The 14,837-nt window shown below is 42.5% G+C and overlaps 2 protein-coding genes across 13 annotated transcripts in view; one reads left to right on the plus strand and one right to left on the minus strand.

The window, feature by feature from the left end:
* CASP8AP2 (caspase 8 associated protein 2) overlaps nucleotides 1-8,347 on the minus strand; it is a 28,476-nt gene extending 20,129 nt beyond the window's left edge. For 7 of the 11 annotated variants that reach the window (XR_008465407.1, XR_008465405.1, XR_008465408.1 and 4 more), the window contains exons 1-6: nucleotides 7,420-7,506; nucleotides 6,267-6,342; nucleotides 5,047-5,127; nucleotides 3,096-3,196; nucleotides 1,858-1,932; nucleotides 538-653 (exon numbers count right to left, since the gene is read on the minus strand). Coding sequence is in view for 7 of the 11 variants with exons in the window: in XM_054195273.1 (XP_054051248.1) it covers nucleotides 538-653; nucleotides 1,858-1,932; nucleotides 3,096-3,196; nucleotides 5,047-5,127; nucleotides 6,267-6,315 (422 nt within the window). In the remaining 4 variants the exon portion in view is untranslated. Of the gene's footprint in view, nucleotides 1-537; nucleotides 654-1,857; nucleotides 1,933-3,095; nucleotides 3,197-5,046; nucleotides 5,128-6,266; nucleotides 6,343-7,129; nucleotides 7,373-7,415; nucleotides 7,507-7,842 lie in introns of those variants that run through there. The other 4 variants (XM_054195274.1, XM_054195277.1, XM_054195276.1 and 1 more) reach the window with 4 other exon arrangements.
* Nucleotides 8,348-8,540: 193 nt separating this feature from the next.
* The window catches only part of MDN1 (midasin AAA ATPase 1), a 105,012-nt gene continuing 98,715 nt past the window's right edge, over nucleotides 8,541-14,837 (plus strand). Inside the window, exons 1-2 of one of the 2 annotated variants that reach the window (XM_054196959.1) lie at nucleotides 8,541-8,791; nucleotides 14,494-14,720. In XM_054196959.1, the coding sequence (XP_054052934.1) occupies nucleotides 8,690-8,791; nucleotides 14,494-14,720 (329 nt within the window). In that variant the 5' untranslated portion in view covers nucleotides 8,541-8,689. Of the gene's footprint in view, nucleotides 8,792-11,159; nucleotides 11,533-14,493; nucleotides 14,721-14,837 lie in introns of those variants that run through there. The other variant, XM_054196960.1, reaches the window with a different exon arrangement.

A 14,837-nucleotide genomic window follows, 5' to 3' on the forward strand; every position in this document is an offset into this window, starting at 1 on the left:
TATTTTCAGCTCCTTGCAGTAAGATTAGCAGTATACAGAAATTACCAAAATTCTCTAGCCGCTATCCCCCACCCTCGGAGACAGGGCTTCCATATCTTGCTATGAAAACATTATACAGTCTCTTTATTTAGTTTCATTTGTTGTCTGAAAAGTTCGATGGAATTCATGTCTGAGACCATAAAATAGAGTAATTCTGAAGCTGAACTGTGTAAGATAACATCTGCTTTGAAATATGCAAGATTGTTAGATAACCCACCAGGAATGGGTGATTAAACAAAACAAACAAAAATAGAATTCAGGCAAATGGTCACCCTTTGGATTCCTCGTTTTCTTAATTAAAAAGCAAAGACCTCAACAAGCAAAGGAGATACATATCTATTTCGTGTTATTGTACCAGTACTAAACCACACAAACAATTATTTACTAAGTAATGATTTTCTTCATTGTTTTTACTTAAAATACACACAGAAGTTTCTTACAAGTATATAAACATGAACAGACAAAAAGCATGGTTTTGGTTCCACTGTCTAGTTGTACCTTTGATGGAGATTACTGATTTCTTCATCTTTACGGTTAATTTCCACTCTTGCTGTTTTGATAAGTGCTGAAATATTCTTTTTGAGAGCTTGGTTTTCATTCTGCAGAATGACATTCTATTTTAAGTATATACAAAAAAATGGAGCAAGAGAGAGAAAAAAACGAGAATTAGCTTGGGTATCCAAACATTTAATGAAAAAGTGCAAGACAACTTTGAAAAAGTCCTATCACATGTAAACTGACAACAGAACGTACAGAAACTGTTTTGGAGAAGTCAGAATTAAGTTTTAATTAGTGAGATCCAAAGTTGTTGGTTTTTTGTTTTTTTTAAAAACATCCCTTGTGTTTATGGTCCTGTTTAATTATTTAAGATGTTTTAAGCATACAATTCATTAAAACTGAAATACGCCATAAACCAAGTAACCATAGAGCTAAAAAACAGTAATCCACCCCTTTGCTTCATTCTTTTACTCAGTTTATTGCTTTCCTGGTCACTGTGTCAAATGAGAGATGTAGCATTTAAGCGCTTTCAAAGAGGATAATTGTATTCTTTCAAGGTATCAAAACCAACTTTAGGTGCTCTATCATTCTAACATTTCTAGATACGACGTTCTAGAACCCTGTCAATCCCAGAGATAGCCGCCTCTCTTAGTAATTGCCCTCAGCAAAACCTGCTCAGAAAGGCAGACAAGTTTTGCAAAAAAAAATATGGAAGTGTCACAGGGCAGAAGGTGCTTACCATTTCAAAGCATGGAACTTTTGGCACCTATTTGTAACACACAGTAGAGCATGTTGCAGTACTGCCCAAGAAAACCTAACTATACAGAATGGCACAGCATGGGGATACTAGCTCAAGTTGAAAAGTAGTTCAGCCTTATCAAAATGGCACTATGCTCAAAGCGTTGCAGACATCCTCTTCCAGTTCTAATGACAGCTCAGGTACCTTTGCAACCCTCTCCATAATGTATTAAAGACGTATTTAAAAAAAAAACAACAAAACACAAGAGAACTGGATACCTTTCTGAAAACTACTCAACATGTTTATTTTCTAATTAAGGAGACAGAAGTTAGCTTTTAAGCAACTAAAGTCTTACTGCACGCAACGTAGTGAAACAAGGCAATTTACCTACTGATTTTGTCAGTAGAATACCTTGGCAACTATCCTAGGCAGAACAAGCTCCTAGCACCTACAGAGGTGCTTTATAAATCATCCACGTGATGGATTAATTCTAGAAAGCATATGAATTTAACTCTCTCTCAAAGGAATATTCAGTTTGCTTTATATAAATCTTGACAGTGTTGCCCTTCGAACTACAGTACCTGTGCCTGTATTTCCTTAAATTTCTTCATCAACTCTTTAATTTGCTGCTGACATTTTCCATATTCTGCCTGTAACTGTCAGAGAGAGAAGAATTCACAGCACTGAAGTGGACTTAATTACACAGTTAGTTAGTTAACACGGTAATTTATATTATGAAGTTCTGCTTTTTTCCAAAAGTAACATATTAATGCCGTATTAAAACAAAAAGCTTCAATATGCTCCAACAGGCATTCAAGTCTCTAAAACATCACAAACACTCAGATAAGAGGAAGTCTTATGTGTGCTTGCTCAACAGTACTAGACTAGAGAGTAAAAGGAAGGCATAGTATTGTGAAATTAAAAACATGATTTTCAAGGGACAGGAGTTCTCAGAGCCTTACAGATGGGGACTTGTTTGTCAGATTTTATATAATACAAAACAGGTAAGAAAAAACACAACAAAAAGTTACTACAAACAAACCTGGACTATAAAGGACATGCCCCTGTTGAGATCACAAAATTAATTAAAATACATTTGGCATGAGCCCTTTTTTAGAAGCAGATGGCAATTAAACTTTCACAGAAGAATGGACAGCTTCCCTATTGTCATACTTGACAGTCAACTGCTTTCAAAGTGACATTTTCATCACTTAGTAGACTCCTGGAGGTTTTGCTCCTGCTTCTTCTATAGTGCATTATATCTGTGGATCTCTGTCCCTTTTACTCCAAATCTCAAGTTTGTAGTTAAGATGTGTCTTATGGACCAGGACAGGTGATGCTACATGGGTAAGTGTTCCACTGATTTGTTAGAAGCAGTTATCTACTGCATGGTGGTCTTCAGTCTCAAGGGCAAAATTTAATGACACGCAAGATTAATCCATGACCTATCTGCTTTAGTCTGGTAAAACGCATTGGGAGAAATATCAAGACTAGCTTTGTATCAGACATCTGAACACATATTTAAGTAGAAGGAAATTACGGTACATTTTCCCATAATGCAGCTGATACATGAACCACATGCAAAGGACATTAAATGAGAACAGACCATGTCACAGAGTGAGAGATCCACTTATTCTGAGAAACTTGTTGACATAACAGTTTATTACCACGCTCTCATTTTAACTTCGTTTTAAAACAGTTTCCCTGTTTCTTCAATAATGTGAACATACTGACAACATTATTTGCACTTTACACATGAAAAATTGGAAGAAAAAAGAAACTCAAACACCAGAATTATTTTTCTCACATTAATACGCACCTCATTGTAGGATGCTTCTTTTGCAGTCCCTTCTTCAATTAATATCTCATCAAATAAATTTAAGCTGTTTCCACCTGGTGTAGAATTTGGAGCAGAATTGTCTATAGAAAGAAAATCAATTACATAGAGAAAATGGTATTTTTCTAGCCAGGTTGCATTGTGTCACTGAGGAAAACACATGAACTCAACTGGAGAAGTTACTATCCGGAATTTCAACATTTATGCTAGTTTTATTGGAAATACTTGATCCAGTTTACATTGACATAAAAGGTAATGATGAAAATTAAAGTTGAACTGAAAACACTGTGTAAGAAAAATAAATAAATAAATGGGACAGGACACCTAACAACAAAGATGGGTGCATTTTATGACTGCCTAATGAGTTGATTTAAGTCAAAAGACAGCTAACTCGCAATAAATCCACCTAATTTAAAAAGCAAGAAGGGATACATCTTAGCAATGATCTGAGGTTCCACAGTTCCAGGGCCAATAGATAGCAGAAAGTCAGAATAAATATGCGCATCCTATAATTCTCTCAGCTTTTGGCCAGATGAAAAAAAAAATATTGAGAAAAGGAATACTCAGATGCCAATGACCTACACATTCACAAACACAGATCAGCTGATCAGAATCAAATGGAATTACCGTAGAGTTGGTATAGGGTTGAATACCACGCTTCTTGTGTTGAATAAATGTTCTTTGCTGCTTTATATTCCCTCACAAACATAAACTCCCTAGCTAAATTCCAAAGAAATGAAACAAAACCGAAAACCAACCCAATACCCAAACACCCCAATTATTTAGATAACTGTGCTTTTTCCTCTAATCAACCTGTGCAATTGTTCATCAAATACTCATTACTGACAGGACCTGACTTACAACACCTCTGAAATACAGACTCATTTGCAGATAAATAAATGAAGTTAGCTATCAAAGCTGCGCTCAATCCTTTGGACAAAGCCATAATGCAAAGAGTATTAAGACAATGCAAGACAACGTGCAAATAACACCTTATCTGCATATAGCAAAAACCTCACCAATCCTCTTTCTAAATTAAAAAAAAAACAATCCCTCAGAGCTAGACTATATAAAATGTTTGTTCTAAATTATTCTTCCTTGCATCTATTACATTTATTAAACAATGTGTCTCAGGATGTCAGATACAGACTTAGAGAATACCGTTATATGCTGTAACAAATACAAAATGGAAAGAGAGAAAAAGATGTATAGATGTTTTATGTCTGTAGGATATAGTATAGCCCTTCCATAAAAGTTCATTGGCCTTACAGTAGTAAGGTCAGTAGAGAAACCCTTGTCTCTACTAAAACTTGTTTCTACTACTAGAAACAGTATTTCATGAAATACTACAGTTAAGACTCCTAAAAAAGAACACGTGCTGGGTCCATTTCTTTCTTACCTTCAAAGAAGTTAAAAAAGGAAATTAATTTACATTAATTCACATTAGCATGTGAAATTATTGAGAAGTAACAAAAGTTAAGAGGATGTACTGAACATACTGTATCACACAGAAAGTATGTTTTGGAGCTCCCACTGGGGATTTAGTGATCAATGACTGTTGGTTCTGGTCCTGAAGCTATTTAAAAACAACAAAATAAAGGTGCTTTTTCCAAGGTAAAATGTTCCACATCAAGGCATAGATAGAATATCTGAAGTTCCTCTGCACCCCTTTATATGCTTAAGTCTCTTAAAATAGCCAGTATCACATGAAAACTACCATATAATCATTCAGCTAACAGATTTAAGAATTCTCTGGTGTATTTATACAGAGTGTAACATACATGTCTTGAATTTAAACAAGTTGCTCACTGAAGCATATGTTACACCAGCTAAACGTAAACTTAAAGTTAAGTTTTGTTTTACTTGAAACCAGCCTAAGAAGCCAAAGATTCTGTAATGCTCCAAGCCAAGTAGCAAGACACAAGCTACCTACCAGGAACCGTCAAACCACTGTCCAAGCCATCGTAAATATCCACTGAGCTCTCATCACCTTCCTTGAAGGGTGAAGCTTCAGCTAAAGCAAAAAGAAAAAAAAAGGCCAAAGTAAACATTTAGTAAACTCCAACCTCTATGATCTTAAACCAGTAGAGAATAGTAGAAGTAGTAGGACAGACTAGTAGACTAGTAAAAGACAGGGGAATTTTACCCAGCGAGCTACTGCTACTGTGGAGGAAAGATCTTTAGTCACTAGGGAGCAAGGACAGTCTTGTAAGATCAATTCCTAAATATTACAAGAACTGTGCATGAAGCAAATTATACGGCTTTAAGTACAAACAAAACTTAAAATTATGAACCAAGTCAACTTGATCTGGATTTGAAACTGTTTTCTAGCATACATTAAATACAAAAGTTAGAAAACTCATTAACAAGAATAAAAGAATTAGTATGATAAAACCACTACGGTTAAAAGAAACATTTCTCACTAAACATTAAGTACTGTAACAGTCTGTACCATAATTAAAAGAATTTGCTTTAGTATTGCCACCTATTCACATACTAACTGGTTCTGTAAAAGTATTCTAATCTAAAACTCCTCAGTCTCTCTTCATGTCTTTTTCCAATGTCTCTTATCACTCTCATCTCTTCTGTGTGACTCTCCCCAGTTCTGCAACAAATATTTTTACAATAAAGAAAAATATCAACATCCACAGTCCTTCTGAGGCTCGGAATATCACAAACATATGTCAGATCAATCAACTGTGGAACTAGAAATAACGTTAGAGTGCTTTGATTGCTGGTACTATACCAGATGATAGCACATTTGCTCTTACAAATATCAAACAGAGGAACAAACCTCCTCACCCGTCCAAATATACACTTCATTAGGATACAGTGAAGGTTATATTACACACTGTAAAACACAGGGGAGAGGCCAGTTCCAGCCATCCTCTGAAAACATACTAGAAATCCAAAGTACACAGTTATGGTTTAAAATCCAAACTTACTAATGGATCGTAATACTATCCATACTACTTACTAATAGCTTACACCAATAACGTGCCACAGATTTAATTACAGTTGAAGCTTATCAGTATTTGTCCCAACTTAAATTGTTTCCATTTTGTTTTCTAAGTTGGTTTTGGACCTATTTATTTTCTTAAGACTGCTTGTATTATTTCACTGCAAAGCAGAAAGTAATCCAACAGATCTTACCACTGTAGCGGATATCAAACAGTCCCAGTCCATCCTCATCTGTTGCCATGATACAAACTCCCTATGCCTTCCCCATCTATGAGTAAATATCAGAGGAAAGACAAGAGATTAACTGACAGCTTCACAACAACATCATAAAACAGAAGCACCTTGAAATAAGTCAGTTACACCTGAGCTACCTGTGGCTCTTGCTCTTTGACAAAATCCAATACTAGAATGAGAAAACTCTTACATCAAGGTAACAAACATAGAGCTCTATCATGAAAAGTAAGAAATTATGTCCTGTAAACAAGCATCCTGAAGATATTCAGCTGCATCTTTTATTTGTATGTTTCAAATAAAGTTCCTATAAAGAAATTTTGGTTTGAAACACTGCATTCTATGAATGTATATATTAACCAGTTAAAATAATCTGATTTGATAATTCTGATTTCTTCCCTGCTGACTATTTAGGAACGAGTTTCCCCTGTCTGACACCACCAGCCACACCAATAACGAGTGGTAACAGCCAAGAAACATTTTGCCCGCCAAGGCATACAGTGATGCTCGCCCACAGGACCACGCTTGGCCACAGGACGCACGGTATCCCCTGCAACACATTGCAGAAGGACTTTACAAGCACACACGTTTGTGGCACTGGCACACAAGCACCTCTGAAGCGAGGGCAGCAGCCTCCAATGCCCAGGCACCGCCTCCGAGGAGAAGCGGAGCACGGGAGGCGACCCGGTGCCGGGGCAAGCAGAGGCACCGACCGGCGCTGAGCAGCAGCAGCCTGCCGGTTCAGAGGCGGCGGCCCTCACCGGTTCTCCAGGCCTCACCCTCCCGTCCACCCCAATTCCTGTCACGGCGGAAGAGCCCAGCACCTCTCGGGGGTCGGGGCGGGAGAGACGTCGATGGCGGCCCAGGAGCAGCACCCCAGCTGCGCCCCACGGGCGGCACCCCGCACCGGCGAGCCGAGCGGCGGGTGAGCCCGGGGCAGGCCAGGCCAGGCCGGGCCGGGGGACCCGCGCAGGGGTGATGGGGGAGGGGAGAGGCACCGCGCGGGGCCAGGCGGCGCCGAGCCCCACGCCGGGCCAGCGGAGGATGGAGGGAAGGGGCAGGAGGAGGAAGGTCCCGCTCGGCAGGTCCAGCGCGACCTACAGCCCTCACCCACCGGCCAGCTGCGGCGCGCCACCCCCGGCCCGCGACACCCCGCAGGTCGCCGCCGCCGCCACTTGGTCCCGCAGGCCGGGGCGCCGAGGGGGTGGGCGGGGCTCCCGGCGACGGCCAGCCAATAGCGGCAGACGCACGGCGCGTCCTCGGCCGCGACGTCGGCAAAGCCCGCCCCACGGCCTGAAGCGGTTGGCGCCAAAGCCGGGAGCGCGAGGCGGCTGCGCCTCACCCTCCGCCGCCCGCGCGCCCCCGGCCCCGCCCCCCCCCCCCCGCCTCAGCTGCCGGCCAGGTGCCGCGGCCGGCCCGGCCCGGCCCAGCCCTGCCCTGCCCGCCTGTGAAGGTTACGGCAGGTGGGAAGGGGAGAGGGTGAGGCCGCCGGGGCCGCCTTGAACGGCGCCGCCACTGGAGCGGCCCGCTAGCTTACCTGGTGCGAGTCGGGCGCGGAAGGCCGCGCCCCGCTGCTGCGGTGGGGGTGGTCGTGGGGCGGCTCCTGCGGCTCCCCCGGGAAGTCCGAGGGTTAATCCCGGCGCCTGCTGTCGAAGCCGGCCGGAAACTTTGTCAGTGCGTTAGATGGGCGCTCGGGCTCGGTCAGGAGCTAGCTGCGGGCGGCCGGGGGAGTTGGGGAGGCGCCGGCCTCCTTCCTGCTGAGCCTGAACCACCTGTTCGGGTTCGTCACCACCCGCGCTCGCCCTCGGTCAGGACGCTGACCTGGGGCCGTGGCCCAGATGTGAGAGGCCCCGGGGACAGCCGAGGGGCTGGTGACCCTTGACCCCTGTGCGAGCCCCGCCGCGGCGACGGCAGTTACCTCCGTGGGGAGTGAGAAATGGGGCGAGGACGCGGCAAAGGCAGCCCCCGCACACGCGAGCTTCCAGCCCCGGCAGAGAGTGGGGAGAGGTGGGCACCACTCCCGAGCGCAGCCATCCCCCGCCTTAAGGGGCGGCCCCTACGAGACTACATCTCCCGGCATGCACCGGGGCCGCCCCCATTGCCCCGGTGGCCATGCGCCGCGCGCGGTATGCTGGGAGATGTAGTTTAGCACGGGTCGCCGTCACGTCAGCGGCGGGGTGGGTGGGGCCAGGCCGCGCTTCCCTTTACTTCGCGACGTCGCGGGCGGGTGACGGCGCGCACGAAGCGGAAGCTGGTGCCGAGCGGCGCCTCCGTCCCGCGTCCCACGTGCCGCGCCGTCCCTGCTGCCGGCCCTTGGGCGTGCGGCTCCGCCGCTCTCCTCGGGCGCTGCCCGTGCTTTGGAGGAGGGTAGAGGAGGAGGGAGGATGGCGGCCGATCTACGGTTCCGCCTGGTGGAGCCGCTGCGGCTGGTGGCGCGCAGGAACGAGAAGAGCAGCGCGGAGCTGAGCAGGTTCCTGGCGAAGCAGGTGAGCGGGGCTCGGGAGGTGGTGCGGGGCTCGGCGGCGGTCCCCGGGCGCCCGCCTTTCCTTCCTCCCTCCCTGTCTCCCTCCAGATGGGTCTTGCAGGGCCCGCCATGGGTGGAAGGGGACGCACGGCGCTGCCTTTGCCCTCTCCCTCCCCGCGCCGCCATCTCCTGCCGGTAGCTTTGTCTGCTGGCCGCGCCGCCCGGCCACCCCCCCCGCCCCCTCGTCCTCCTCCCGCCCTGCGGGAGCTGCTCTCCGCTCCCTCTGTCTCCGTCTCTTTCTGTGTGGGCTTCTTGGGGTTTCTTCCCCTCCCCGCCCCTTTCGGGGTCGTGCGAGGGGAGCCCCATGAGGCGGGTTCTCTCCGGTCCCCTGGTACCCCCCTCCTGTTGCCCTTCCTGAGGAGGCATTTTTGCCCCGCAATTAAAATCTCCAGTATCTTCCATGTCCCTTAAGGTGATTCGGAAAGTGTGACAGCGAGAGATGGCATGTTATTAACAAGCACCGAGGAGGTATCTAGTCCCTTAGCTGCAGCATCTTGCCCTGATGCTATTTGCATGTCGTCTTCAATTGCCTTAAAACAGCATGTGGGGTAAAAAGACAGAGGAATGGATTTTCTAGAGTTTGCTGCTTTTTTTTTTTTAAAATCAGTGGTGCTGGAAACATGTTCCTATTTTCGCTGGTTTCATGCTTTGTCTGCCTTAACTGTGAAAAGCACACCTGCCTTCTGGGAAAGTTGAGGTCTAGCTCATTTCTCCACAATACTTGAAGATGTGTAATAGTAGGATATCAACACATCAGATGTTACATTATTAATGCTTTTCATGATAGAGCTTTTGAAGCCCCTAAGCTGTGTACACACTCTGGGCCTTAAAATCCGTATTTCTGTTTGAGTGTCTAGGAAATGTCCCACTTGCTTGAAGATTGTATTTTTTCAGAATATTGGCATTCAGTCTGAATTACTGTCTCTTAGTTGTGCTTGGGGAAGGCATTCATACTGTTAATCAAGGTTCTCTGTTGGTAGACAGATGGCTTTTTCTTCTGTCACTACAAATCATAGGATCAAAGTAAAATTGAAATGAATATATATATTCCTGCTTTGGAGAGTTGTTGCTAATTGGTGGGAAGCAGTGGTGAAGAGCTGCTATTCAAGAGAAAGAAACAGCTGAGAATAGAGATGGGGATGATGCAGATACAAGATGTAGCAGACAGATGGAGCAGTGAACCAGAAGTGAGTCACTGAGCTCTGAGACTGGGAAAGAGACTGTGCCCTTTCCCTTCTGGCAACTGTTTGGAGACGTACTTTGGGTTTGAAAGGTTTGCTACGTGGAAGTTATTAAACAGTGATTATATACAGAGAGTCTGGAACAGCACATTAATGAATAATGACACGTTCTTTTGAAAACTGAATTGCTATTTCCAAGCTCGGAAGCTAGAGATCTAGAAGTGTGTCAGGCTTATCTTGCTGCTAAACAACTGCTGGCTCCAGTCGTCATACCTGATTTCCTATGAGTTGCTTTGTATGTAACTTGGGAAGCACGCGTTCTGGAAATCTAGAACTCTCTTTGCTACACAGCTTCACTGTGTCTCTGTGGTGACTTATTTCTTCAGTATTCCATAAGGGAATGGAACTTGCCCACAACTGCTAAGTTAGGAACAGTCTTTTGAGATTCATAGTAAGGTACCGTTTATGTGGTGATGGAAGATCTCGTTCCCTGTGCATCAGTATGTAATAGAAATAGAGCTTTTTCTGTATAGTATTTGTATACCGCTTACTCTGCAAAGGTACAGAAAATGTCTGTTCTTAATGAGGAAAATGGGATGAAAATCTCTCTAAACGAGTCTTTGTTTCTTGCCTTTCTATTTTTTTAGATAACTTAAGAAAACAGTGTCTTCCTGTGTAGAATTCCAAATGCAGATTTTGTGCAAATGCATGTATTTTGGCTCCCTGTGATGGTGTAATACCAGTATAGCAGTTCATTAATGTGAAGGTTAAAATGCTAGTTGGAATAGAACTTTAGTGCAAAAATATCCTTATGAATTTCTGCCCTTCACACTTCCCACTGTGCATACATGGGAAGATAAAAAGACCTGTCCCTTTTGTATATTTCCTCTCTTTAGTTTATGGAACCATCTTAAGTGAACTGGAGATCTTGAGGACACCATTCTGTATCTGTTCTACTTTGTTGGTGTTTCAGCTTGGCATCCTTCATTTCGCCTTTAATTTTTCTATGTAGGAGTGAAAATTGTTTTAATAATAACTCCAAGCTCTTATTTATAGGGTTTCGGTCGTAGTATTTGATGTTGAAAAGTGCCTTTATTCCTTTTTTTTTTTTTTTTTGGAAATGTAGGAAAAAGAGGTGACCTAGCTGTCCCAAATTCACCCAGCTACTTATTGGCTGTCAGAAAAATGTCCTGATGTCCGGGCAACTAAGGCAGGCTCGTTTTTTTTTCTGAAAATATGACTTTAGCTTTTTATTTGAAAGATTAATTAGGCTTCACGTCATGTAGCATTATAAATAAGGGAAGGTACATTACACTTTTGCTTCCATCCTGGAGCGTATTCTTATCTCCTTCTGCTTCTAGGTTTTTGAAGAGCTGTGGTTTTTTGGGAGACAATATGTTAATAAGTACACTGATAGAAAGTCAAAGAGAACATTCTTGCTATCCTTGAAGGAGCGGTCTGTCCAACTCTATCAAATACAGTGTGCTGGAGGAGATGTAGGAAATTCTGGCTTGTTATGGAGGTAGTTGACGTTATCTTGTTTTCCTTGTGATACTGCGTATCCCCCTGCCTCTTTATGTTTGGTTTGTTTTGTTTTGCTTTTTCTTTAAGTGTGTGGGTTGTAAGAAGAGTGCAGGCTCATGTTTTGCTTTATCTTATTGAACTGGACAGCTGCCAAAAAGAGTGGTCCAGCTCTGTTTTCTTTTTGCCTGTTCCCAAGGCCAAGCCACACCTTTCTGTTGCTTCTCGTGTCCTGAACCTAATGAGTGTGCTGATGTGGAAAATCCGTTCAACTTTCCCACCCAGTGGAAGACTTTGGAAGAAGGATTAAATTAGATCATCTTGCCAAATTGATTGCTGCACAGTCATGCAGCGACAGAGATAATGTGTGAGGGAATGGAGCCAAGAACATGTGTTCCTGTGTTGGAGGGGAACAAGGATTTCCCACACATGGCTTTTAATGCCCTCTTACCCTTTAGAAGTATCCCATTATTAAATCTATGTATGGTGTAACATTTTGTGGAAACGCCTGTGAGCCATGATCAGAAATGTGGCTTTCAAATGGGCCCAGATTGTTCCTTGATGTGATCCTTTCTCTTAGTAATCTTTGGGTTTCGATTAAGGCAGTTCTTAATAGAGATTTCTGTACCTTGTGAGCACTAAGTAAATGTACTGTGCAGGCTGGGAAGGAGGTGTGCAACATGCCGCTAGAGAAGCAACTGGGATCCTGTTTGACTCCAGGTCTCACTCCTAGCTGTGCTTCTATTTAATGTCTCTTTCATTAAAAATACACAATGTGTGTATATATTTTTATATTTGGAGGAATGGTCTTTTGTGATGCTTTCTTAAAGCAGCTGTTTGGAACTGCAGGCACAGATTTACTGTCCCAGATGCAAACTTTAGAATTAAACACTTTCAGATCAGCTGTCCTTCACTACTGATTGAGAAAGTTTGGTATTTCACAAAGCCACCTTTAGTTAAAAAAACCCTCTGACAGTATCTTCTTTTCCATAAAATTTTTAATTTAGACTCTGAAAAGCTCTGTAAACAAACAGTGGTCTTTTTGTAGAATGAGAATGTTGCCACTGTGATTTTTTGAACAGTTCTCTATGTCCTAAGGGTACTACACACAGTGATTAAAAATCTGCTTGCTCTCACAAAATTGGTAATGGAATGGATTTGTTGTACAGTAGTCATGTAACTACAGAATTTTACTGAGTCAGTCACATTTTTTATTTACTATTTTATTTTTAATTGTTCCTTTTATTTGATATTGAAAGCTCTGGTTAAGAAATCAAGCACCCTGTTGTGCCTTGTTTGGGTAGCCAAAGATGTAATTGATTTTGAAATTGAAGGTTGCAGTTTGGTTTTTTTGTTTGTTTTTGTTTTTTTAATGGAATTTGTTTTGTTTCCAGTTATTTTGAGCCTTTGAACAGCTTGTCAATCACTTTACCACTCAAAATCTGATCCCTTGTATTGAACAGTGTCTTCCTTGCTCTATGATGAATGCAGACCTTCATCTCCATTTTTAAATTTTTCATTTTTTAATTTTTAATGCTGCTCTGATAGATGAGAGGAAGATAAACTTATGTCTCATAAAAATAAACATGAAGCATGTAAGAAACTGCTTAGAATTAACGTGATGGTTTTGATGTTTGTAGTGTATATGCTGCAGTTTCCCTGATTTCTTAAGTGCTGTTAATGAATGTCTCTTCAAATTCAGAAGGAAACCCAAGGGACTTAAACAAGTATGCATGTATCTAGAAGAATGTTGATACTGGTGTAACCCTACGAGGTCAGCCTTTCAAAAGCAATGTGTAGGACCTCTGTAGTTTATTTATCTCGTAACAATGAAACCATCCCATCTGCAGGCCCAGGAGCAGATTTTACCTGAGTAACAATAAGTGCAGGAGAAGCAGAAATGGCTGCAGGTGTTGCTAAAACGAAAGGTTACAGAAATCACAGAATATTTTTATGGGAGTTTAGTAAGTGCTTGTTTTGTTTGGGAAGCTGCCTTGCCTAGCTGTATGTACAACTGTTTGCAAAGAAAGATAAAATCGCCTTGGTAGCATAAGGGGAGAGTGGAGCATCAAAGTTAAGAGCAAAATTGTTAATTGTGCAAATTCATGATCCTGATTTTTCACAAGTCAAAATTACTTGTATTGCAGCATATGCTAAACATAATGGAAGTGGAGAGATGCTTCAATAATAACATGAACTCAGAGACCAGAGAAATGGGTTGTTGTTCTTCACTAACAAAGTTAGGAAGGTTGGGGGAGATATGAGTGTGTGTGTTGGGGAGGAGGAGGTGGAGGAGATGTCTTCTAAGTGTTGATTTTTTTTATTTTTTTTTTTCCCTAGCAGATGTGAACATGTTTTCCGTCTACTCAAATGTCTAATATTTTGTTTTGCACTAAAAAAACATTTTTATATAAAAGAAAAAAAAAATTTCAGCGTCAGAACTGCAGATACATGCTGCTGGCTTGTCAAGAGCATTGTTCACTATAATTGCTATCAGAAATAAGGTGTGATCATGATTGATGGAATGCTTCTTTTTTGAAAAGAGATAGTGAATGTGATGCAACTTAAACTCTTTTTGTGGCTCTCGTGAGACCAAGCTGTTGAAATTGGTGGGAATTCTGTTAACAAAGATGTATTAGCAGTTATAACATTTTCCCAATTTTTTCCTTAAAAAAATACTAAGAATTATTTGCTTTATCTTTCAGCTGTAAAATATAATTTAGGATTTTGGGACTTTTTTTGTAACTCCTATTTAGTATATCATTCTGCATGTCACTCATTCTGTTTCCCAATTTTTTTTAAACATGGAGAGCTGTGTCAAGTAAGTGCTTCCATTGGGAATTATGGACTCCCTCCTGTTTTTTGAAAGATTTGTTCCTGTAAAATTCACTGTGAATCCTGCATGAATAGTTCCAAATAGTTCATTTCCCATTTAACCAGTTCTTACTTTCCATTCCTCTAGATCTGGACTCAGCAGGATCGGCAATGCATCCTCGATACTTTAGCACAGTTATTACTGGATAAAGAATGTACTCTATTGATTGGCCGTCAAGTTCGGCCAGTTTTGTTGGATTTGTTGGAAAGAAATGCAGAAGCCATTAAAGCTGGTGGCCAAATCAACCATGATCGGCATGAAAGGCTGTGTGTAGCAATGAGCAAGCTGGTTGCCGACCACCCTGATGTTTTACCGTGAGTAATACAACTTTTTGTGCAGTGTTTGAGCTTAGTGAGTATATGCTTGTTAGTCTTCAGTGGTGATGAGAGGTGGTGTTACAGTTCGGATTGTCTCCCACAATAACAAATGTG

The sequence above is a fragment of the Rissa tridactyla genome, chromosome 3 (genome assembly GCF_028500815.1).
Source record: "Rissa tridactyla isolate bRisTri1 chromosome 3, bRisTri1.patW.cur.20221130, whole genome shotgun sequence".
Classification (NCBI taxonomy): Eukaryota; Metazoa; Chordata; class Aves; order Charadriiformes; family Laridae; genus Rissa; species Rissa tridactyla.